We start from the raw sequence: 24,705 nt of genomic DNA on the forward strand, positions 1-24,705 counted from the left end.
TAGCTCACCATATAAGACGCTTCTAGCCCCTTATTAATGGTATCGGTTGCTTTTACACATGTCTTACTACTCGAAAGTCGCCTTTATTCTCGCTCCATACACTAATTCGGCTTATTTTTCAAATTGGCATGTTTTGTTTCTAAATGTTTGCGCAAGAGTGAAGGTTTCCTGTGAGAAAGTAACGGTTAATGTGATTGGATGTTAATTATTCTGCCACCAGTATTTGACATTGTGTTATTTCACTGAACACTAGATGGTTTCATTGTATTTTTGGCAGTGAAACGAGGCTACTCAGGCAAGAAAAAAAGAAAAAAACCTCACCCAAATGTATAGCCCGTTGGAAAATAATGTACCATTTGAAAATGTTTAGAAATGATTTAAGAAGTGAATCATATTTGGCATACCCCCTACAGCATTGTGCTACCCCAGCTTGGGAATGCCTGGGCTAGTATATACAGTTATATGTAGCCCATCATTTTTTACCATATTAGTTTTTATTGACAATTCCTTACAAAAAAAAGATGCATAGAAACAGTACACAGTACATTAGTGTTCACTGGTATGGTTATGGCTTGCAGAACGACATCATTGCTTTGTGGTGATGTTTACATTCTAGAAGGTTGGGCTTCCATGTAATGTTCCTAAAATTCATGGATATTATGACAAATTCAACAACATGGGAGGACAAACCAAAGTGATAATAGTGAAATAATTTGGGACACAAACAAAACATGCAGATAGGAGCATCAAATGAGAGGACAACATGGAGAGGAAATTATAATTCTGGATTAAGCCAGCCTGCAATGTTTTGACTTCAGTTGAGCACAGCCAACTGTGGTCTGACGACAGATCTAAGTGTCCCACTGCACCTTGACCAATCTTTCAGGTTATATAATGGCTAATAATTACTTCCAAAAATAAGTCGGGACAAGGGCATACCATGTAAGGGACTCATTTGTGGATATTCAAACAAATATATAAAAACCAGTTCTGCAATACAATAAAAGTATAAAGTATAAAATAAATGCTCCTATGTTGAAATCTCAATTAATGCACTACATTTCGACAACTTAAATAAATACACATGTATAACTTCACTTGGGAATGCAGAGAGAGATCGTAAATTGCTGAAATGACAACAACTTAAGTCTAAGGGCATAAGTGGTCTCACAGGTTGTAGAAGCGAGCCAGTCACAGCTCTTCATTAGGTTGGCATGGCGACGCCAGCAGGGGCCAATGTGTATAAAACCTGGATTGCTGATGCTATGTAAATGGCCATATTGGTACTCCTCAGAAGGAGCACTCCTCCATAGGAATGAATTGAATTCAAGGACAAAATTACATGTATTTAGGTATTTATTCTATTAGGTGTCTAACAGAATATACTTGTCAAAAACAAATGTAGACATTGCATTTCTATAACTTCCAACATCTTTTTACAATGGAGGAGTAACAAAACAGCACCCCGTCAGTCATCTAAAGTTAATACATATAATTGGCGGGGACTCTCCCTCACATGTTGGAGTCGTCATCGGTGACACTGGCCTCGGGGGAGCGAGAGGAGACCTCGCTGAAGAACTCATCTTCCTTCAGCATGCTCTGAAACATGCAGGAGAAAACACACTAAAGTCACACAGGAAAACGAGGAGATCAATAACAGTGCCAGAAGAGTGCCATGGCTGTTTTGCTAGAGCACAGCCTGCTGAGAGGTTCGTCAAGTGATTTGATGTGTGATCATGTGGGGAAAAAATTGTGGGGGGGGGGTATTTTACTTATTTTTTCGATCTTGTCTCATCGCTGCAACTCCCCAATGGGCGGCGAAGTTTGAGTCACGTGTCCTCCGAAACATGATCCACCAAACCTCACTTCTTAACACCCACCCGCTTAACCTGGAAGCCAGCCACACCAATGTGTCAGAGGAAACACTGTTGAACTGACCACCGGGGTCAGCCTGCAGGCACCCAGCCAGCCACAAAGAGTTGCTAGAGCGCAATGAGCCAAGTAAAGCCCCCCTCCCTGGCCAAACTCTCCCCTAACCCGGACGACGCTGTGCCAAACTCTCCCCTAACCCGGACGACGCTGGGCCAAATTGTGCACCGCCCCATGGGACTGGCCAGTTGTGATACAACCCGGGATCAAACCCGGGTCTGTAGCGACACCTCTAGCACTGTAATGCAGTACTTTAGACTGCTGCGCCAATTGGGTGGCCTCATGTTAGCATTTTAATGACTTCTTACCGTCAGGTTGTCGATTTCCTCAGAAAATGCTCCTATCTGCCTCACAGCCCCTTCCGAGTCCTCCATCTAAGAGTACAGACAGTGTTCAAGAGCACTTCACATGGAAAATGAAAAGTAAACAAGCGATCCTCTTGTGGTACCACATTCCACCCTCATCTGTTCATTAGAGTGCTCTAACCTCACCTAAAGCATGATCATTAATGCTTATTAAATAGTGGAAGGGGCGCCAAAAAGTCACACTAAAACGCCCATAATAGTACCTATATCCATATAGGTAACACATTCCCTGAAGTAGAAGGGGTTAATGACAGTCCCTTACCTGCTCCAACTGGTCCAGGTCGTCCTCGTAGCTCCTCAGGCCCCCCTGGAAGCTGCTGTTCTTGGGCATCTCCACATCCATGGGGCACACGTACTCCTCGCTGTCCTCCTGGCGCTTCTTACGCAGGGTCCCGAAGCCCCCGAACGACAGCTTTCTGGGCTGGAGGAGGAGAGAGGATGATGGGAGAGTGGGTCAAATGGGGACAAATGTCTGTGTTCCGATAGAGTTAAAAAGCAGTCTGTCCTCGTCTCCTTTTCCTGCTGACCATTGATCTGACAGGACACAAACCTATCCAGTCCATTCACACATAAGTGGTCATGAGGCCAACTTAGAGTGGTGGGACACAGCCATGGTCACTGATCAGATCAATAAACCTTCACTGATCCCCAAAGCTCTGTATGTCTAACAAGATGCCACCTCCCAGACAGCGAGTTGCCCCTACCTTGACCTTGGCGGTGGCAGTGAGCAGGGTGTAGTCAGGGTTCTCCAGACACTCCTGTTTGCTGCGCTGGGCAGCGGAGCCGATGAGCAGGTGGAAGTGGGTGGCCAGGTGGCGGCGCAGCAGGGTCTTGTTGGGAGGGATGTTGAGCAGGAGGGCTAGGGACTCCACGTTGAAGCGAGGCTCCAACACCTGAGACAGGGAGAGATGCAAATGAAGAGTGAGACATACACCAGTAAAAGGCAGTCAATGTATGTCTACGTTGATGAAGGCATGTGTTCCTGAAATGAGTCAGTGGCAAGCCAATTCAAACAGAGACCCCCCCCTCTCACCATGACCCCCCCGTGCACACCGCTGCCCCTCAGGTTAGGAGCGTACTCAGCCAGGTCCACTGATCTCAGCCACTCCATCACTCTGTGATTGGTCCACTGGGAGATCTCTGCTGGCGTGATGTTATTCTGGGGAGACATTTTTTTAAAGTTGGTGTTAATAAACTATTTTTTTCCCTACATGATTAACACCACTGAAATGTAACTGAACTGGTGAAGTGAGAGGCCATGTGTATAGTGGACATGGATATGAACTCACAGGGACAGAAAGAACGAGAGAGGAAGAGGGATACTTTATTTATTTAGTAGTGTCTAAACCGTACCTCGTCAGAGGGCCGTCGGCGGAGGCAGTTGGGCTCGTAGAAGTTGAGCCGGAGGACCTGGATGGCTCTCTTGATGCTGAGGTGGTGGAGAACACTGCCCACTTTTAGAGACAGCAGGTCATCCTGAAGGGGACATACACATACACTTATCTCTGTCAGGAGAACGTTCAAAAGATGAGACAAAAACAAATGTTATTTTATTTAATAGACTTTATTCATCCCCTCTGACATTGATTCTAATTCATTTTAGCCGCGTTAGACCAACTATTGCAATTTAACACTCACCACAGTCATGTAGTGTAGCATTCGCCCATCGACCCTCCCCTCATCAAACTGGCTCTTATACTGCGGCAGACCAATGTCATCAAGCCATCCTGAGAAACACCAAAACAACTCAATCAATAACAATTCACAAAACAGAAAGGTATTCAACTCTTCATTGCTAACTCTGAGGCGGTGGTCAGTGGTCACTCACTGGTCACCCAGTTGTGGTCCAGTTTGGCCTTGCTGACATCCTCCTCTGATCCCAGTGCCTGGAGAGCCAGCTGCAGCTTCTTCCTGTGGAGGGGCTGTTTGATCCCCAACTCCTGTTGCCACAAAAAAATGTATGGGTTGTTTAAGACATCTCACATACTGTACAGTTAGGAAGAGCGTGATGGAGAAAATAGATGTTTGTCAGGACATACAGTGGGGCAAAAAAGTATTTAGTCAGCCACCAATTGTGCAAGTTCTCCCACTTAAAAATATGAGGCCTGTAATTTTCATCATAGGTACACTTCAACTATGACAGGCAAAATGAGAAAAAAAATCCAGAAAATCACATTCTAGGATTTTTAATGAATTTATTTGCAAATTATGGTGGAAAATAAGTATTTGGTCACCTACAAACAAGCAAGATTTCTGGCTCTCAGACCTGTAACAACTTCTTTAAGAGGCTCCTCTGTCCTCCACTCGTTACCTGTATTAATGGCACCTGTTTGAACTTGTTATCAGTATAAAAGACACCTGTCCACAACCTCAAACAGTCACACTCCAAACTCCACTATGGCCAAGACCAAAGGACTGTCAAATGACAACAGAAACAAAATTGTAGACCTGCACCAGGCTGGGAAGACTGAATCTGCAATAGGTAAGCAGCTTGGTTTGAAGAAATCAACTGTGGGTGCAATTATTAGGAAATGGAAGACATACAAGACCACTGATAATCTCCCTCGATCTATGGCTCCACGCAAGATCTCACCCCGTGGGGTCAAAATGATCACAAGAACGGTGAGCAAAAATCCCAGAACCACACGGGGAGACCTAGTGAATGACCTGCAGAGAGCTGGGACCAAAGTAACAAAGCCTACCAACAGTAACACACTACGCCGCCAGGGAATCAAATCCTCCAGTGCCAGACGTGTCCCCCTGCTTAAGCCAGTACATGTCCAGGCCCGTCTGAAGTTTGCTAGAGAGCATTTGGATGATCCAGAAGAAGATTGGGAGAATGTCATATGGTCAGATGAAACCAAAATATAACTTTTTGGTAAAAACTCAACTCGTCGTGTTTGGAGGACAAAGAATGCTGAGTTGCATCCAAAGAACACCATACCTACTGTGAAGCATAGGGGTGGAAACATCATGCTTTGGGGCTGTTTTTCTGCAAAGGGACCAGGACGACTGATCCGTGTAAAGGAAAGAATGAATGGGGCCATGTATCGTGAGATTTTGAGTGAAAACCTCCTTCCATCAGCAAGGGCATTGAAGATGAAACGTGGCTGGGTTTTTCAGTATGACAATGATCCCAAACACACCGCCCGGGCAACGAAGGAGTGGCTTCGTAAGAAGCATTTCAAGGTCCTGGAGTGGCCTTGCCAGTCTCCAGATCTCAACCCCATAGAAAATCTTTGGAGGGAGTTGAAAGTCCGTGTTGCCCAGCAACAGCCCCAAAACATCCCTGCTCTATCTAGAGGAGATCCGCATGGAGGAATGGGCCAAAATACCAGCAACAGTGTGTGAAAACCTTGTGAAGACGTACAGAAAACGTTTGACCTCTGTCATTGCCAACAAAGGGTATATAACAAAGTATTGAGATTAAGTATTTGGTCAATAACAAAAGTTTTTTTCCACCACCATTTGCAAATAAATTCATTAAAAATCCTACAATGTGATTTTCTGGATTTTTTTTCTCATTTTGTCTGTCATAGTTGAAGTGTACCTATGATGAAAATTACAGGCCTCTCATCTTTTTAAGTGGGAGAACTTGCACAATTGGTGACTGACTAAACTTTTTTGCCCCACTGTATGTAGCAAAGTGAACATTAACCAACTATAAGCTTTAACATTGTGGGTTTCATAAAAATGTCTAGCGACACAGAACTTAAACACAGAATGCACAAAACGCCTCCTGGAAGCTCCACTGAGCCATCCTACCTTCTCCAGGTCGTGCTGGGAGGCCTGCAGCAGGGTGAATCCTGAGCGGATCCACTGCTGGGCTTGAGCCATGTGCATCCCCAGGCCCTGCTCCTGCAGCCACACACACACCTGCTCCTTACTCCACTGAGCAAAGGGAGCGTCCACATCACTGAGGGGGGAGAGAGCGAACACACTCACCTTTAACGTGGAGGGTAAACAGTACATCATTCATTCCCATTTGCTCCTCTGACACCACAAAATCCAAAAACTGTAATACTGTAGACTTAGTTCCAATAAACCTCTGATCCCTTCCTCTACGTTTCTAGTTACCGATACTAGACTGTCTCTCTGTGTGTGTGTAAGAGGTGAGCTTCACATACTTGGCGCTGTGCTGCAGGTCACGTGACCAGCCCAGTCGGGGGCCGGCCGTGGCTCTGACTCCTCCCCTCCTGAACTCAGTCTCCTCCAGGTCTAGCGAGGTGGAGTGACTTCTCTTCAGCCTAGAGGGGCCAGAACACAACACGCCTAAATATCCTGCCATGCTCTGTCCTCGTGTTACAGCAAACCCTCTGTCCTCGTATTACAGTTAATAAAGCAATGGTTTCATTTAAAAACCCTGGCTCCATCTTAATTCATCTTTCCCAAATGTCTTGCATACTAACTCCTCACCTCCTAAACTTAGGGAATAATGAGAACATTTTGACCCACCTGCCTAAGAACTTCATAAAGCCTCTGGACTTCTTCTTGGCCTCTGGTGAGGAAGGTAGGGTCTGGCTGCTGTCTCCTCCCTGAGGTTTGTCTGGTGGGGCACCAGCCAAGTCCAAGTGGTCTGTGCCATTACGCTCGGTCTCAGCTGGATTCAAAACACACACACCTGTTAGATCAACAGCCGACATCTGACAATCCACCACTATTTAGGAAACTCTGGAGGCCAAAACTGTCCAAGGACTACAGCTGTAATGGCCACCACAACCACTTCTGGACTACATCTTCCACTAAACACCACCATCACCACCAGGAGTACGCCAAGAACCACTCAAAAGCACCTCAACTCGATCCGCACATGCAAAGGACTGGTTGGCATGAACTGCTGATGCAAATTCATAGACTTCCAACAGTAAAAGACAAATATCAGAGGCGCATCTTTAAGGACAGCTAGCAGAGTTAAGCGGCATCATTGCAGATGGTGTCACGTCATGGATAAGGAACAACTGGATAGGATTTAAAAGGGGAAAGAAATCACACTAAAAACCACCCAGCTCACACCAGCGATCAACTAAACTTTTCACTTGCTTGATACAAGTGAAAAATGAAGAGTAGGAAAGATGGAGGTAGGGGCATATCTAGGGATTCTTCACACAACAATGTAACCATTTACCACCCAATCAGCCTCAAGAGGGTTCAGAAAAACAGACTGCTGTTTCATTTAGTCTACGATGGGTCTGGTTGTATGGTAGATGGTGATCACATTGTTGCACTAGTATCCCTGCACACATCCAGTGTTCATCCTGATCTGCCATACTGCAGGCCTGGCCCGTCTGTGGGGCTCTGCGCTGCAGACTACTGTACTGTACCCAACGTAGGCGCACTTGCACTCCGGCTGCGATCTTCACATCACATAGAGCCATGGAGAATAGAGAGAGCAAGGACAGAACATAGTTAACTAGTGTGAATACTACCAGACAGACAGAGACAGACATAAGAAAACACACATTAAGGTATTGAACTGTGAATGTTTTTTTTACATCATGAACAGAGAATAGTATTTATTGTTCACACCACCCCGTGCAGAGGAACGAGCACCCTTCTCCCCGTGTCCTTCCTGCCCCCCCCCCAACAACGATGAGACTCACCCAGATTTGGGGCACTGGACGTCCTCTTGCCTCCACGCATCTTGAAGAAACCACGTCCAAAGGAGGAGCGGGCCTTCTTGTTCCCAAAGCTTTCATTACTGCTGGGGTTTGATGGGGGGCTGGGCACCTCAACTGTGGTCTAGGGGGAGGGGATCATTATGAGTACATAAATCTAATAAAATATCTCCCAATAGAACCAGCTCCATAGTTCTGCTGTTGTACCACCAGGTGGCAGTAGAGTAACATGACTGTCAAATACACATTGCTCAAAACAACCCATTGCTATTATGATTCCGTATCATCCGGACAGACAGTCCGGAGTCCAGTCAGCTGTCACAGTGGGGCTCAGTGACTCCACACTCCATGTGGGGGAGATAAGAGATAGAACTATGCCTTCTTTTATGACTGGCTCGTTTGGGAGACATGACTCTGAGACTCTCCCACGTTGAGAGGTCAAAAGGTCAAAGAGGCTCTAGTGTTCTAATTTGGGTGACAAAAAAAGGGGGTAGAGAGATCTGATTTAAGACAGTCAGGCTAGAGCAATGGGTCCGTAACCAAAAGGTTGTTGGTCCTAACAACCGAGCCGACAAAGTGAAAAATCTGTCAATGTGCCCTTGAGCAAGGCACTTAACCCTGATTTGCTCCAGCGGCGCTGTACTTCGATGGCTGACCCTGTAAAACAACACATTTCACTGCACCTATCGGGTGTATGTGACAATAAAAATATTTTTACATACAGTACCAGTCAAGTTTGGACACCTACTCATTCAAGGGGTTCTCTTTATTTTTACTATTTTCTACATTGTAGAATAATAGTGAAGACATCAAAACTATGACAGATGCACATATGGAATTATGTAGTAACCCAAAAAAAGTGTTAAACAAATCAAAATGTTTTTTTTTTATATGAGATTCTTCAAAGTAGCCACCCTTTGCCTTGATGACAGCTTTACACTCTTGGCATTCTCACAACCAGCCAGGTCGCAGTTGTAAATAAGAACTTGTTCTCAACTGGCCTACCTGGTTAAATAAAAAAAACGAGGTAGTCACCTGGAATGCATTTCAATTAACAGGTGTGCCTTATTAAAAAGTTAATTTGTGCAAATTCTTTCTTTATGCGTTTGAGACAATCAGTTGCCTGGCCGGCCCTGTCCGGGGGTATCGTCGGACGGGGCCAGTGTCTCCCGACCCCTCCTGTCTCAGCCTCCAGTATTTATGCTGCAATAGTTTGTGTGTCGGGCTAGGATCAGTCTTATGTGGAGTATTTCTCCTGTGTGAATTTAAGTCCCTCTCTCCCCTCAGGTTTCTGTACAACACTTTGTGACATCGGCTGATGTACAAAGGGCTTTATAAATACATTTGATTGATTGACAAGGTAGGGGTGGTATATAGATAGCCATATTTGGCAAAAGACCAAGTCCAAATTATGTCAAGAACAGCTAAAAAAAGCAGAGAGAAACAACAATCCATCATTACTTTAAGGCATGAAGGTCAGTCAATTTGCAAAAACCATCAAGTGCTATGAAACTGGCTCTCATGAGGACCTCCACAGGAAAGGAAAACCCAGTTACCTCTGCTTCAGAGGATAAGTTCATTAGAGTTACCAGCCTCGGAAATTGCTGCCCAAACCAAAGCTTCGCAGAGTTCAAATAACAGACATCTCAACCTCAACTGTTCAGAGGAGAAAACAGAGTGAAATCGGGCCTTCACAGTCTAATTGCTGCCAAGAAACCACTACCTAAGGACACCAATAATAAGAAGAGACTTGCATGGGCCAAGAAACATAAGCAAATGGACCTTAGACTGGTGGATATCTGTCCTTTGAGGAGTCCAAATTTGAGATTTTGGGATCCAACCGCTGTGTCTCTCTGTAAGATGCACGATAGGTGAACGGATGATCTCCACATGTGTGATTCCCACCGTGAAGCATGGAAGAGGTGGTGTGATGGTGCTTTACTGGTGACACTGTCAGTGATTTATTTAGAAATCAAGGCACACTTAACCAGCATGGCTACCGCAGCATTCTGCAGCAATACGCCATCCCATCTGGTTTGCGCATAGTGAGACTATCATTTGGTTTTCAACAGGATAATGACCCAAAATACACCTTCAGGCAATTAGGGGATATTTGACCAAGGAGGAACGTGATGGAGTGCTGCATCAGATGACCTGGCCTCAACAATCACCCGACCTCAACCCAGTTGAGATGGTTTGGGATGAGTTGGACCGCAGAGTGAAGGAAAAGCAGCCAACAAGTGCTCAGCATATGTGGGAACACCTTCAAGACAGTTGGAAAAGCATTCCAGATGAAGCTGGTTGTGAGAATGCCAAGAATGTGCAAAGCTGTCATCAAGGCAAAGGGTGGCTACTTTGAAGAATCTAAAATATAACATGATTTGTTCAACACTTTTTTGGTTACTGATTCTATAGGTGTTATTTCATAATTTTGGTGTCTTCACTATTATTCTACAATGTAGAAAATAGTAAAAATATAGAAAAACCCTTGAATGAGTAGGTGTGCCCAAACTTTTGGCTGGTACTGTATATAAACTCCATGATGGCAGCAAGTCAAGGTTTTTCCAGTTAACCCACTATTCACCATCACCCCAGGAGAGAGGGGACAGTCTTACCTGCTCTGTGTTGCTGTTTATGTGGCCCAAGCTACCTGCTGAATGTGGTGGGACTTCTGGTGGACTGCAAAGAGAAAGGAAAGTTAACCGACAGTCTAGACCTAGAGATGATGAATATACAGACAAACTAAAACAGTGACCCAATGTGCAAATAGTCCATGGGAGTGTAGTTTGTCCAGAGAAAAGCCAACCTCACCTGTCTGTGTCTGGTTCCTGTATCAGGCTCTCCTGCTCCAGCTCTGAAAACACTGCAATTGATGGAATCTGGGAGGAGGAGATGAGGGAGGAGGAGATGAGAGAGGAAGAGAAAGGAATTACAAGAGTCAACGTCACTAAATTAATGTGTCGTCAATGTCGCAAAGCACAGTGGACAGTTTCAAATGGTTAGGTAGTTGCTGTCCAGCTAAACCAGTACCCCAAGCCTGTTGACCCTCACATTCCTAACATTACGATGTGGTAAGGAAGTCTAGTCTTGGGTCCATCCTGTGTGTGATACATTGTTATGACAGGGGAGGTTGTTACCTCGTCACAGCTCCTTCCTGTCTCCTCCCCAACCGCCAGTGTGGCCTGGTCTGTATCCATGGCGACCTGAATGGAGGGGGATCTGTCATCCTGGATGTCATCATAATTGTCTTCATTCAGTGTGTCTGGAGGGGGAACAGTTATAATTGTTACACAAAATTATCAAGTCCATTATTCTACACTATCAAACATGTGATTGATCTAGTCCAATAAATAAAAAATGAATGGACAATTGCAATGATACCGATAAAACAAATCATTACTAGTTTCACACTCCTTTAACATAGTTTCACCTTTCATCAAGTCCTGGACCTTCTTGTACCGTGTGATAGACTCCTGAAGCTCCTCGATCCTCCGGTCCTGTGGGTGAAGGATGGTAGATCAGAGTTAGAAAAGCCATTGAGATTCCCATGCGTCAACTACAGCAGTCTTTATGAAACAGTGTAAACAGGAGCTCCAGTACCTTGTCATTGCTTGCTGACATCAGGGAATCCATGGCCCTCTTCATCCTCAGCACGTCCACATCTGGAAAACAACAAGCGTGCCCCCACAGGGATCAGACAGACAGACACATTGTCTGGTGTCTACTGCTGTCTATCCACACTGGTGGAGTCTATAAAGAACAACATGCAAGTCAAGTCCACTTAAGCTACAGGAGTATATGGGGCAGGTTCAAGGACAATCAATTCTTAAAGTGAATACATTGCACTCTACATAAATTGCATACCCCTTTGGTAAATGGGTGATAAGAGCCTCAGCTGTGGGTTGAAAGAGTCAGAGATCATGTCTAAACATGCTTGGTATGAGCCCTGAAGACAGATAAGACGATAGTAAGGTGGAAAGTACAACATCTCCCTTTCTTCCCCATCTGTGTGAGAGTGAGACAGGATGCTTTGAAAATTGTATTTCAGGGGGAAAAGTCCAATGCTCAGGCCATGTCTTGATGGTATCCATCATTACTTAAGGGGACTTAAGGGCAGAAATAACTGCAGACGAATTAGGAAAAGGAATGTTGGAAAAATGTTGCTGTAAATCTGTCAAGGTGCAAGTTAAGCCTATTGAAATATTATGGCTCCTCGTGTGTATGAGAGTGAAGTGAGGTTCCCCTCCCTCCCACATGTCTAGTAACCGTACTCCCACCTTTCTCTCCATCTGTTCTGTCTGGGGTCAGCACTCCCTGTGTAGCCTGGTCTCTTAGCCTCCTCAGCTCCTCCAGCTGCCTCTGAAGAGTCTGCAGTTCCTCCTGAATGGGAGAGGATCATGTTCGGGACCATTCTGACCTCATTAAACTACAGATACATATCTAGGCCCATATTCATAAAGTGTCTCAGAGTAGAGGGGTAGACTATAAAGCAGGATCAATGAGCTGACTTGCCTAAATATTCACAAATTACATTTTTTAGAGAGATAAACTTGAAAATGGGCATGGCCTAATTGACTCAACAACCGAAAACACCTACGTTTATCTTTCTTAATGAACCAGAAAATCAGTAGTTATTTCTGTTAACCCAATGAACCTGCGTTGTAGTGTACCCCTTAGGAGTGTTGATCTAGGATCAGATTCCATTCATTTTTATCGAACATGTAAAAATCCTACTAGAGAAGCACTCTTCGTACGAGACGCTTTATGAATACAAGCCAAGATCTAGATAAGAACCCAGCTAGACAGAGTTTGACCAAACTGAAAGTAAAAACACAGTCTGATGCCAACTGTGCTGCAGGGCAGTATGGCCCAGAATAAGTTTAGAGTGAGGATACATTCTACCAGAGGACTGGTGTCTTAACCAGAGAACCATACAAACACACTGTAAACATGTCAATTTCTTTCACATTCCACTGAGAAAGAACAGCTCCATTGGGATGTTCATCCCCAGCAGAAGGTCATCCGTGACCGTTCAGCTCCACCCATTAGTTTAGCTTACTTAGCCAAAGGTTTAAGACATTTAGCATCAATGTACAGTTAACATAAAATTAAGTGGATCAAGGTAGGAAGTGAAGAAAAACTAGTGTGTTAAGAAATCTGCAACTTATACTTAGCTGGTAGGAGAACTTAGTCAAAGTGGAAGTGTGGTGAAAGTTGGAAAAGCAGATAGGGTCAATGGACAGAGGGAAGGTTGAGAGGCCTGTAGGGACAGACAGGGAAAAGCAGAGCACTCTGTGTTAACTTCTGTACCACACCTCCAGTGAACTTCAACCTGCCCATGTTCCATTCCTAGGGCTGCACAGGTTAGCACATTGCAGGGGAGAAGTTAGCCAAGCAGGAGTGAGAGGAGACAAAGGGTATAAAACCCTGAAGGAAGGTGGTATTAAGAGTGAAAGCAGTGATATATAACCAACACACAAGGGAACGATAGATTCAGTACCTACATGATGTAGAAAAAGTGTAGAGTGAGTCAAACTTAATCTGTGGACCATATGTCATGCACAATCTAATGTGAACAGATTGATCTAAAGCCTTCATATTGCAGACAGATTCTTAGCTACTCACTTTGGTGGATTTAAGTTTCTTCTCACACTGCAGTCTTTCATTCTCTATATCGGTCACCCTGAACCGCAGGTCATTGACTTCCTGGTACAACCCCTGGGGAGGTAAAAGACTACATTACCCACAAGCCCAAGGGGGGGTCATCTGAGAGTTTTGGAGCAAATGTTGGGGATGTTTTTGTGGAGTGAAAAATCCCCAATGAGGCACCAACTCTTTATTTAGAGAGCGAGACACAGAGAAGCCCACGCCAACACGGAGACAGATTCTTGATTTGGAAGGAAGTGTCATGGTCAATTACCATTACAACTGCTTTTATGTGATGGATAATACATACTCCTGTACCTTGGAGCAATTACCGTATAGATGGAGCACTCAGGAAATATGCATCGTCATTAAACAAGAATGTGCTACATGATTCACAACGCACACATTTAGACAAGAGTAAAAACCGCAGAGCACCATGGGTAGGAAAGAAGAAATGGATCAGACTCAGGGGTGTGTGATTTACAGCCGAACAAAGCCCAACATTAAACATATATGGAAGACATTGCTTTTCCACACACCGCTCCCTAAAGGTTATAGTAGTGTCGGGAAACCCACACTCAGGATCCAATATCCTGATTCCTCCAGCCCAGGCCTGCTCAGTGCTCGTGGATTAGGTGTATGGAATCCCTGACTGGCTGTCAGACTCCCAGCTTCTCTGGAGGGGAGATTCATTATTTTATGAGAGGAAACAGCTTCTGGAGCAAGGGGGTGTTTTGGCACTCCCTGCCAGCCAATCAACCCGGGCCAGGAGGTGCATGACGGATCAGGGCCCACTCCATCCAACGGAGACGGACCTCTGCATGGTCTCAGTGTGAACTATTAAACGTTTGGGTGACTGCCAAGATTCATATAAACTCACATCCTATTATTATAAGATGTCTGCCTGCCGTTGAACGAAACTCCAAATATCTACCAAAGACAAGATATCTCTGTGAGGGTGAGTCTATTCCCATAATGCATCCGTGTACCTCACTATCCCTGCGATCTCTCGCCACAGTGGTCAGCTTCAGTTTCAGACTAGACACCTCGGTCATCAGCTCCAGCTTCTGGGTCTCCAGGGTGGACCTGGTCAAGAACTCCTGCACAGGACACACAGTCACAGATTCAGTCACAGACGAGTAGGAGCGAAGTGTATTAATCAGTGTTCATTCAGAAAGATCATTTGGATCAAAAGGCTGACCAATACCTTGAGCCCAAGGTTCTGTCTGATAATAAGACAGAACATCCTGCTAATAACCATAATACACTGCAACCCTGCTGGGGCCTCACCTGCTGCAGCGTTTCTTCAGTGGCGTCGAGTTTCTCTCTGTGCTCCTCCAGACACATGTCCAGATCCCTGATCTTCTCCCCCTGCACCTCCACCTGGTCTGAGAGAACACTCACCTGGGGACAGTCGTCACTCAATAATATGCCACATGTCAACTGTGTGTTGTTTTCAGGGTAGGGGTTAGTGATCTAAGAGCATGCTCGGTGATGCAGGTCTTCCACTCACTCCATGAATAGGTAAAAACTACTGAATTCAACAGCTACCTATCAAATACACTTTAAACAGAGCACCCTTGCTAATGTACGGATTGCATGTACAATGTATTTGCTAATGTACACATTTTCTCAATATGGGGTGGTATTTCCTATTAGTTAAAGCTGGTCTCTGCTTGTTCATGGCCTTGTGACACACACCTGGAGAACAAGACACTCCTTATCACTCTCCACCCGTGACAGTCGTTCCTGGTAGATCATGGCGGAGCCATTTCCGTTGGTCTGAAATCACAAACAACCAAAGCCATCAGACGGCTGATCGCCAAGGACTTAGAGAGGCCATAAATATGGTCAGGAATAACACTTTGCCCTATCACCATACCAGGAAAGACTCCTGACCCTAGGAATAGAGCAGCCTCCAGTCATATGGAAAATGTACCGCTCCATCTCAAAGGCCAGCATACAGCATTCAGGTGTCATAGCATCCCTACATTGAAAAACATCACATGATTTTTCCCTGGGGGGGACACACACACACACGAAATGCATGTTATTTGAGAGCCACGTGAAGGTCGATAGGGTTCTCACATGCAAGTGCTTTGTGTGTGACTAAAGTGGAAATTGAATCAAAAACTAAACTCCTCTTCTCATATTTCACACAGAGAAAGAAAGGGCTTGAGGGGGAGGAAAACTGTGCCGCACTACGAGTCATCTCCAGTGAAGAGGATGGAAACCATTTCAGACACCGCTCCAGAGACACTTCGTCACTCACAAAGCATGTCATCACACAATAGCCATACAATCAAAGGAATCAAGATATAAATAACAGGTAAGAAGACACAAAGCAGACCACTGCCCATGCAATCACATAAAAGGAATCTAGTCTAAATAAAAGTACTTTGATCTTCATGTGTGGAATACTCATCAGCAATACATTTTCCATGATTACACTCAAATTCTGAATATCTCAGGCATTAAAGAGATTATCCGGTACTTCTGTATACTTTTTAGCCAATAGTTCTGAAAGTAGCGCTAACGAGCCAAAAGTTTATGTACCACTTCATTGCTCTCTTGCTAATGTGTGTGTGTGTGTGTGTATCTAACTAGCTGCCACTCAAATGGCAAGGGGTTGAAGCTAATTGTCTAGAACTGGAATTGCTAGGAGGCTGGCCCATGACGGGGAAAATGATGGGAATATAGAGCAGCACTCCTTCCTGAAAAACAGTTGCTTTCAAGACAGGGATTTCATGGCCGATTGAGCGAAGACAGTAATTCTGCATGTATGAAGTACACATTTAACAGGTTTAACATACTTAGTTCCAGAGCATGTCTTTAACAATAGTAAAAATACAGACTAACATTAACAGTGTTTGCATTTGCAACAGTAAGAGAACTGAGGGAGTTACCTACCAATTGACCCTGCTGCAGCCACTCCACTAGGCCGTCGGCGGTGGTGTCAGGGACCTGGCAGCGGAGGCCCTCCCGCTCATCCTGGTCCATCATCTCCAGCGCCGCCCGCAGGTCCTCCAGCAGGTGCAGCGCCCGCAGGCTTCCCAGGAAGGGAGAGGTGGGCGACTGGCAGTCAAACAGCCCATTGGAGTAGCCCATGGCCTTGGAGCCTGTTGGGGCCAAGGTTAGGAGAGGAGTGGTTAGGAATAAATAAGGAAGTTAGAAGCATAGATATACAGTACCAGTCCAAAGTTTGGACACACCTACTCATTCAAGGGGTTTTCTTTATATTGTAGAATAATAATGAAGACATCAAAACTATGAAATGACACATATGGAATCATGTAGTAACCATGAAATTCTTCAAATAGCCACCCTTTGCCTTGACAGCTTTGCACACTTTTGACATTCTCTCAACCAGCTTCATGAGGTAGTCAGTCACCTGTAATGTATTTCAATTAACAGGTGTGCCTTGTTACAAGTTAAAGAAATTCCTTCCAAATGCATTTGAGCCAATTAGTTGTGTTGTGACAAGGTAAGGGTCGTATACAGAAGATGGCCCTATTTGGCAAAATACCAAGTCCATATTATGGCAAGAACAGCTCAAATAAGCAAAGAGAAAATGACAGTCCATCATTACTTAAAGACATGAAGGTCAGTCAATCCGGAAAATGTTGAAAGTTTCTTAGAGGATAAGTTCATTAGAGTTACCAGCCTCAGAAATTGCAGCCCAAATAAATGCTTCACAGAGTTCAAGTAACAGACACATCTCAACATCAACTGTTCAGGGGAGACAGTGTGAATCAGGTCTTCATGGTCGAATTGCTGCAAAGAAACCATTACTAACGGACACCAATAAAAAGAGAAATGTTTGGGCCAATAAATACGAGCAATGGTGGAACCGGTGGAAATCTGATGGTCTGATGAGTCCAAATTTGAGATTCTTGGATCCAAACGCTGCGTCTTTGTGAGACCAGACTAGGTTAACGGTTCCCACCATGAAGCATGGAGGTGGTGGTGTGATGGTGCTTTGCTGGTGACACCATCTGTGATTTATTTAGAATTCAAGGCACACTTAACCAGCATGGCTCCCACAGCATTCTGCAGCGACACACTATCCCATCTGTTTTGCACTTAGTGGGACTATCATTTGTTTTTCAACAGGATAATGACCCATTACACCTCCAGGCTGTGTAAGGGCTATTTGACCAAGGAGAGTGATGGGGTGCTGCATCAGATGAGCTGGCCTCAACAATCTCCAGACCTCAACCCAATTGAGATGGTTTGGGATGAGATGGACCGCAGAGTGAAGGAAAAGCAGCCAACAAGTACTCAGCATATGTGGGAACACCTTCAAAACTGTTGGAAAAGCATTCCAGATGAAGCTGGTTGTGAGAATGCCAAGAGTGTGCAAAGCTGTCATCAAGGCAAAGGCTGGCTACTTTGAAGAATCTAAAATATAACATGATTTGTTTAACACTTTTTTGGTTACTGATTCTATAGGTGTTATTTCATAGTTTTGATCTCTTCACTATTATTCTACAATGTGGAAAATAGTAAAAATAAAGAAAAACCCTTGAATGAGTAGGTGTCCACACTTTTGACTGGTACATCTATAGTTTTAGCCCTGTGGTTAGACGTTTGAGCCTCTCCCATTCTCTCCTAATTCCCTTCAACGAGGAGGATGAAAGGCAGTATCACCCGGTGGGATGTCATTGACCCATGTGATGCGCTACAGATGTGGATTTCTGAATGTGTCCTGAAAGTCACATACCACACATTTTAAAAGCAAAGAAAAACAGATTACATATCGATTCCAAAAAAAATGTTGGGTGCAAGAGGCCTGAGCGGAAGCTTATTTGTTGGACTTGGAAAAGCCATGTTTCCAGCATGTACTATAATCTGCGACAGCATCTGTCAACCGGCTCCAAAAGGTCAACCTTCACAGAAATGTAGAAGAGAAACATAAATATTGGGATAAATAAATAAACAAGTCTTCCCTAAAAGGCAGCCAGGGAGAGTGTGAACGCTGTGGTTTCTGTGGTAACAAGGGCTAGAGGATGTCACGTGATCAGCCATCCCTCTTGGAAAGGTCAATTCTATAAATTACACAAGTCAGTGGAAAAGCATGGGCTCATAAAGCTGTCTCCTCTGCTCATCTACCATTCCAAAAATCATAGTTCCAAAACCTCCCTCTGGTGTCTGACTTGTACCATTTTTTTTTTATTGCTTTGGTGCAATTGTCACTCAGAACGTGGTACATTCACAACTCTTAGTTCAACACTCAAAACAGAAATCAACAAGGCAGTTTCAAAACAAAGCACATTTGCAATTGACTAAGTACAAGACACAAGATCATAGACACTTGTGTTTCATCTAAAAATACATGTTTCATATTGCAATTTATGTTTGTTTTTATTTAACTAGGCACATCAGTTAAGAACAAATTCTTATTTACAATGACGGCCTACATCAGCCGAACGACGCTGGGACAATTGTGCGCCGCCCTACAAGGACTCCCAATCAGCCGGTTGTGATACAGCCTGGATTGAAACCAGGGTGTCTGTAGTGACGCCTCATGCAGTGCCTTAGACCACTGCGCCACTCGGGAACCCATGTTCATATAAAGCTATTTCACAATGCAATGTTCACATTACTTTTGATATGATTCTCTTCTATTTGCTTAAAATACATGTTATAATTACTTAATCTGACTGTCCTTAATTGATGACAACTTAAAGTTTGGTAAAGCTATAGATTTTACATGGTTTGTCAACTACAGAATGTACGTAACTAATGAAAGTTTATTGGTTGCGTACACAGATTAGCAGGTGTTACAGCAGGTGCAGTGAAATGCTTGTATTTCTAGCTCCTACAGTGCAGTAATACAACACCAACATGCAAATATTTCAGAAAGTCCAAAACAAGAAACACATCCCTTATACAGTAAACCTGTATCCAAAATGTATTTGCTGGGGCCACACTGCTCTACAAAAATTGCATTGGCCAATACAGTACTGTAATACCGTAGTATTCCATTTACATAGCAGACACTTTTATCAAAAGTGACTACAGTCCATATATTTGGTATGTGACCCAAGCAGGAATCGAAAACCCACAACTCGGGTTGCTAGTGCCATGCTCTTATGTACTGAGCCACATACATGACCACTACAATAAATACAGAACTGTAAAATACAATACAGATGGAAGACATAGGACTTACATCCCCATGGGCATGTCACCCTCCCTTCAGGTCATGGATGAGGCACGCAATGCCTGGAAATCATACTAGCAGTAGGCCTTGAATAATAATTTGTTTCCATCACTGCTGAAACAATGGAACGTCTTGCTTTCTCATATTGGAGGAGTGCACTGGGAAACATCCCAGACCAGTACCACAGCCACATCCTAAGAGCAGCAGCATGGGAACCCTAGTCCTGAGGATTGATATCAGGGCTTATTTAAGAGGCATTTATGTACATATTTGAGGGGGATCAGCCTCACAGTTCAGAATGTGAGTGAGTTTTGCACGTTACCTGCTATGATCCCATCCATTTGCTCCAAGGCGGCTGCCAACATCTCGCTGGCATCGGACATCATCTTCACCCCCCCCCCCCCCCCCCCCCCCCCCCCCACTGTGAATCTGTAAGAAAACAGAAGTGTCAAGAAAAAGACCAATGTCGCCTCAACAGCCATTGCCCAGAAGACTACAGCCATTGCCCAGAAGACTACAGCCATTGCCCAGAAGACTACAGCCATTGCCCAGAAGACTACAGCCATTGCCCAGAAGACTACAGCCATTGCCCAGAAGACTACAGCCATTGCCCAGAAGACTACAGAGTACAGTACAAGTTAGACGATGTGCGTGTAAAAACATCAGTCTGAAAATGCATGGCATTTCAAAGGCTTTTAAAACTTGAGCAGTAAATTACATTAACCCCCTGTGAAGTTCAAGTCTACACATTACACACAGACAGAACTAAAGTGGACAGAGACCACCCAAGAGTTAGGACCCCCTACATTACAACACTAGCAGATTTTACAACTTTAGTGATGATTACAGTAATATTTGATAAAAGGCATTTCTATGCACCTTAATTTGTAAGCCACTTCCTGGTAGTAATGATAATGTTCTAGCCTACAGTTAGTTGTAGAATGAAACTGCAAATAAGATGTAGGATTTTCTCCCTCCATGTGAATGGAACATTAGTGAATTCCCATGTCTTGTGTGATCAAGTGTAATTACAATGCATGGCAGAGGAACTGTGGAAAAGGATTGTCCCCATCTGTTTGATAAGCTCGCTAAACAGGAAATTGAAGCCCAATTGTCTGGTATTATTTTTGTTGTTTGGGGGCATTATGGTGTCCCTGGTACATTTGAATGAATATGAAATCATATTCCCCATTAAACATTTTTTAAATTTATTTTTATTTGTATTTTTATTTTTTAAATACATCAAATTGAAAAGGTTTCTAAAGAATATATTATCCATCATGAATATTCATGGTTGTATGATGACATTTTAACTGTTGTATTTCTCCCCCGATGCACTGGCTGAATAAAATGTGTCCTATCCTCCTACCTCAGAGTCAACAGCTTTACTCCTACCATACATGTATTCTCCTATACTGTAAATCTAGTGGCCTGAAGTTGTTGGGCATTTTTGTGCCTCACAACTTCCCCATTGATGACCGCATTTAGGACAGACCTCAGCAATTAACTTTAATAATGGGGTCAAGACTCAAGCCTATGACTGGGTGTTTCCATGGAGCAGGTGTGGGGCAACTGGGCCACCTAATGAAAAGAGAGGATAAGGTGATTGTAAACTGCCAGGCTGTTACCCAACATTGGCATATGGAGATTTCCAATGTAGGCCAATGTTCTTAGTTGATATTGACTGTCTAGGTAAAAACAATTGATCAGTGCCACTGGAATCAAAAACCAGAAAGGAATCTAGGACCATGGCATTGCGAGTGAAGTGAACTGCAAGTAACCACAACATGAGAGTCAAAAACAAAGAGGAGCTCTCAGAGGCAAAACCATTACAGGGTTTTAGGCTGGGTTTCTGTACAGCACTTTGAGATATCAGCTGATGTACGAAGGGCTATATAAAAATAAATTTGATTTGATTTGATTAATACTCCCTTCAAAATAAGCTCACATTCACCTTGCTATACAGCTGCACTACTCAATAAATAATGATTCATTGTGCCAGCGATGGAAGTGCAACTGAAAAGGGAGTTGCACAAACAGAAACATTTTCCAGTAGAAAACAATTCCCATTTTATAAAGATGCCCACATAATTGTCTTTGATGGTTCACAACCTTCCAAAAGCCACATAAAGCAGAATCAATGTTCACTGTACATTCCAACTGAAATAATCTGAACGACGTTATCGTCAAGATTAATTATTTGCTGACTTTTTCGGCTGAAATGTACTGCACCAAACATCTTAGTTAGATGTAAAATTACGCAACTAAGATCTCTTCGGGAAAAACTTCAAAACTAATGACAGATTTCTTGAGTTATCTTACATTAATTCTGATTATTTTGGAGGAAGTGTATACTGGCTACAGCATCTCAAAATGGACACTATTGCCGCTCTTTCTTATAAGAGAGTACGCGAGCACACTCATTCGGTTAGCCGAGTATGGCTAGGCGCCAGCCAAACTGAAACATGGTGACGCCTTTAGTACCATTGCTTTTTCCTCCCAAGGCATTTCCTTCTGATGGAGAGCCATCTCACTCTAGGGAGGGAGGCAGCTGTATTTGGTCAGCCGTCTGTCTCACACCCCAAGAGGGAAACCCAAAACGTGGTTGTGTTTCTAACTGAAACAGCAGTTTAAGAATCCAAACATGAACGTTCCCTCTCTGGGATAGTAAAAAGAAACTAACAAGGAGCATAAAGAAAGGGTAGAGGTAAGGCACTAAAGCAGGCAAGCTTAAGTTACTGTGACATCATAATTCAGGTGATCGAATCCTTCGAGACACAGGAGTTTGTACAAAAGTTTCTACCAAAGATTAAAGATCAGTAAACTTCTTCAACTTTCATCCTCTTTTACCCCTTCTGCTTCTCTCTCACAGCTTGAGGTCACAGTAAATTAAATGGTACATTCTGGATCAGAACATGAGTATTATTCCAGTCTCACATGACTGATAGTTAATAGGGGGTGACCATAACAGTTAACATGTGATGTAAATACATTAAATGGGCAACTGCACTTCTGGATTTGGCCTCGTTTTGAAGATTATTTTATAAGCAAAGAGTTTGCTGCCATGACTGAAGCCAAACCAGAGTTGTCTTGTGGGTGTGTTATATTCACATATCGTACCCTGGCAGGTACTGTTGGTCCCTCATGAGTCACCGTAGCAACAACATCGTGATTCTGACTATTTTAACCAAGTGGCTAAGATAAAATCAAGAAATATGTCATTAAGATGTTTGTGCACCTTAGCAATTTGAAATCTAACTAAGGTGTTTGGTGCAGATTTCTCAAGTAAAAAGGTTGTATTAAAAACTAGTCAGTGCATTGCATACAGTGTATCAAGTGAGGAAAGTCTGGCTGTGTCCTCAGAACGGATTTCTTAGAACAGGTCTACAATGTCCTCATCTGCAAGCTGTCAAACTATCCTACATAAATTTCCATCGAAACAGACCCATGTGCACCAACATCTGAAGTTCATAGGTGCATATCAAATTGTGTGTCAAATGAAAGCGAAGAGTCTATATTTTTGTGAAATGAAGCACAAACATTTTCCATCTTAAATTTGGCAAAAGTAAAGTATTTGATTTCTGGATTAACAGATGGAAACATGGTCTTAAAAAACATCTACCAGAAAAAGTCTTAAAAAGTATCAGAAATACATCAAAACACAATAATGTTGACGTAAAGTCCCCTACCAACTAATATCAACACATATTTAGTTTTGGATACATTTTTTACCTCCACGTCTAAGAAATATTGTGCCTTGCAATTCCTTTAAAAAAATATTTTTTTAAACTTCGATATTTTCAAATCTCTCCCCCTCATGAGGGAGGATAATGAGTTCACAGAAGTAACAAGTAAATGTTAGACCTTCCAATTAGTTAATGATTTTACTGATATACATTTTAATTCAAGCTTCAATGCCATACAACTCTCCTTCCGTGGCCTCCAACTGCTCTTAAATACAAGTAAAACTAAATGCATGCTCTTCAACCGATCACTACCTGCACCTACCCGCCTGTCCAACATCACTACTCTGGACGGCTCTGACTTAGAATACGTGGACAACTACAAATACTTAGGTGTCTGGTTAGACTGTAAACTCTCCTTCCAGACCCATATCAAACATCTCCAATCCAAAGTTAAATCTAGAATTGGCTTCCTATTTCGCAACAAAGCATCCTTCACTCATGCTGCCAAACATACCCTTGTAAAACTGACCATCCTACCAATCCTCGACTTTGGCGATGTAATTTACAAAATAGCCTCCAATACCCTACTCAACAAACTGGATGCAGTCTATCACAGTGCAATCCGTTTTGTCACCAAAGCCCCATATACTACCCACCATTGCGACCTGTACGCTCTCGTTGGCTGGCCCTCGCTTCATACTCGTCGCCAAACCCACTGGCTCCATGTCATCTACAAGACCCTGCTAGGTAAAGTCCCCCCTTATCTCAGCTCGCTGGTCACCATAGCATCTCCCACCTGTAGCACACGCTCCAGCAGGTATATCTCTCTAGTCACCCCCAAAACCAATTCTTTCTTTGGCCGCCTCTCTTTCCAGTTCTCTGCTGCCAATGACTGGAACGAACTACAAAAATCTCTGAAACTGGAAACACTTATCTCCCTCACTAGCTTTAAGCACCAACTGTCAGAGCAGCTCACAGATTACTGCACCTGTACATAGCCCACATATAATTTAGCCCTATCAACTACCTCTTTCCCAACTGTATTTAATTTATTTATTTATTTTGCTCCTTTGCACCCCATTATTTTTATTTCTACTTTGCACATTCTTCCATTGCAAAACTACCATTCCAGTGTTTTACTTGCTATATTGTATTTACCTTGCCACCAAGGCCTTTTTTGCCTTTACCTCCCTTCTCACCTCATTTGCTCACATTGTATATAGACTTGTTTATACTTTATTATTGACTGTATGTTTGTTTTACTCCATGTGTAACTCTGTGTTGTTGTATCTGTCGAA

At 43.5% G+C, this 24,705-nt stretch overlaps 1 protein-coding gene across 4 annotated transcripts in view; it reads right to left on the reverse strand.

Moving 5' to 3' along the window:
• Positions 1 to 475: 475 nt before the first annotated feature.
• LOC110490460 (liprin-beta-1) overlaps positions 476 to 24,705 on the reverse strand; it is a 33,318-nt gene continuing 9,088 nt past the window's right edge. Inside the window, exons 2-26 of one of the 4 annotated variants that reach the window (XM_036944844.2) lie at positions 20,044 to 20,150; positions 16,466 to 16,674; positions 15,257 to 15,337; positions 14,846 to 14,959; positions 14,545 to 14,655; positions 13,535 to 13,627; positions 12,187 to 12,289; positions 11,510 to 11,571; positions 11,340 to 11,406; positions 11,047 to 11,171; positions 10,721 to 10,788; positions 10,525 to 10,588; positions 7,895 to 8,033; positions 7,616 to 7,648; positions 6,750 to 6,894; positions 6,422 to 6,541; positions 6,060 to 6,210; positions 4,123 to 4,234; positions 3,933 to 4,021; positions 3,648 to 3,770; positions 3,328 to 3,453; positions 2,999 to 3,187; positions 2,557 to 2,715; positions 2,238 to 2,303; positions 476 to 1,599 (exon numbers count right to left, since the gene is read on the reverse strand). In XM_036944844.2, coding sequence (XP_036800739.2) covers positions 1,513 to 1,599; positions 2,238 to 2,303; positions 2,557 to 2,715; positions 2,999 to 3,187; positions 3,328 to 3,453; positions 3,648 to 3,770; positions 3,933 to 4,021; positions 4,123 to 4,234; positions 6,060 to 6,210; positions 6,422 to 6,541; positions 6,750 to 6,894; positions 7,616 to 7,648; positions 7,895 to 8,033; positions 10,525 to 10,588; positions 10,721 to 10,788; positions 11,047 to 11,171; positions 11,340 to 11,406; positions 11,510 to 11,571; positions 12,187 to 12,289; positions 13,535 to 13,627; positions 14,545 to 14,655; positions 14,846 to 14,959; positions 15,257 to 15,337; positions 16,466 to 16,674; positions 20,044 to 20,107 — 2,700 coding nt within the window. In that variant the 5' untranslated portion in view covers positions 20,108 to 20,150 and the 3' untranslated portion in view covers positions 476 to 1,512. The remainder of the gene's footprint in view (positions 1,600 to 2,237; positions 2,304 to 2,556; positions 2,716 to 2,998; positions 3,188 to 3,327; positions 3,454 to 3,647; positions 3,771 to 3,932; positions 4,022 to 4,122; positions 4,235 to 6,059; positions 6,211 to 6,421; positions 6,542 to 6,749; positions 6,895 to 7,615; positions 7,649 to 7,894; positions 8,034 to 10,524; positions 10,589 to 10,720; positions 10,789 to 11,046; positions 11,172 to 11,339; positions 11,407 to 11,509; positions 11,572 to 12,186; positions 12,290 to 13,534; positions 13,628 to 14,544; positions 14,656 to 14,845; positions 14,960 to 15,256; positions 15,338 to 16,465; positions 16,675 to 20,043; positions 20,151 to 24,705) is intronic. The other 3 variants (XM_090200711.1, XM_036944845.2, XM_090200712.1) reach the window with 3 other exon arrangements.

This window comes from Oncorhynchus mykiss, chromosome 15, assembly GCF_057628025.1.
Source record: "Oncorhynchus mykiss isolate SJ-2025 chromosome 15, ASM5762802v1, whole genome shotgun sequence".
Classification (NCBI taxonomy): domain Eukaryota; kingdom Metazoa; phylum Chordata; class Actinopteri; order Salmoniformes; family Salmonidae; genus Oncorhynchus; species Oncorhynchus mykiss.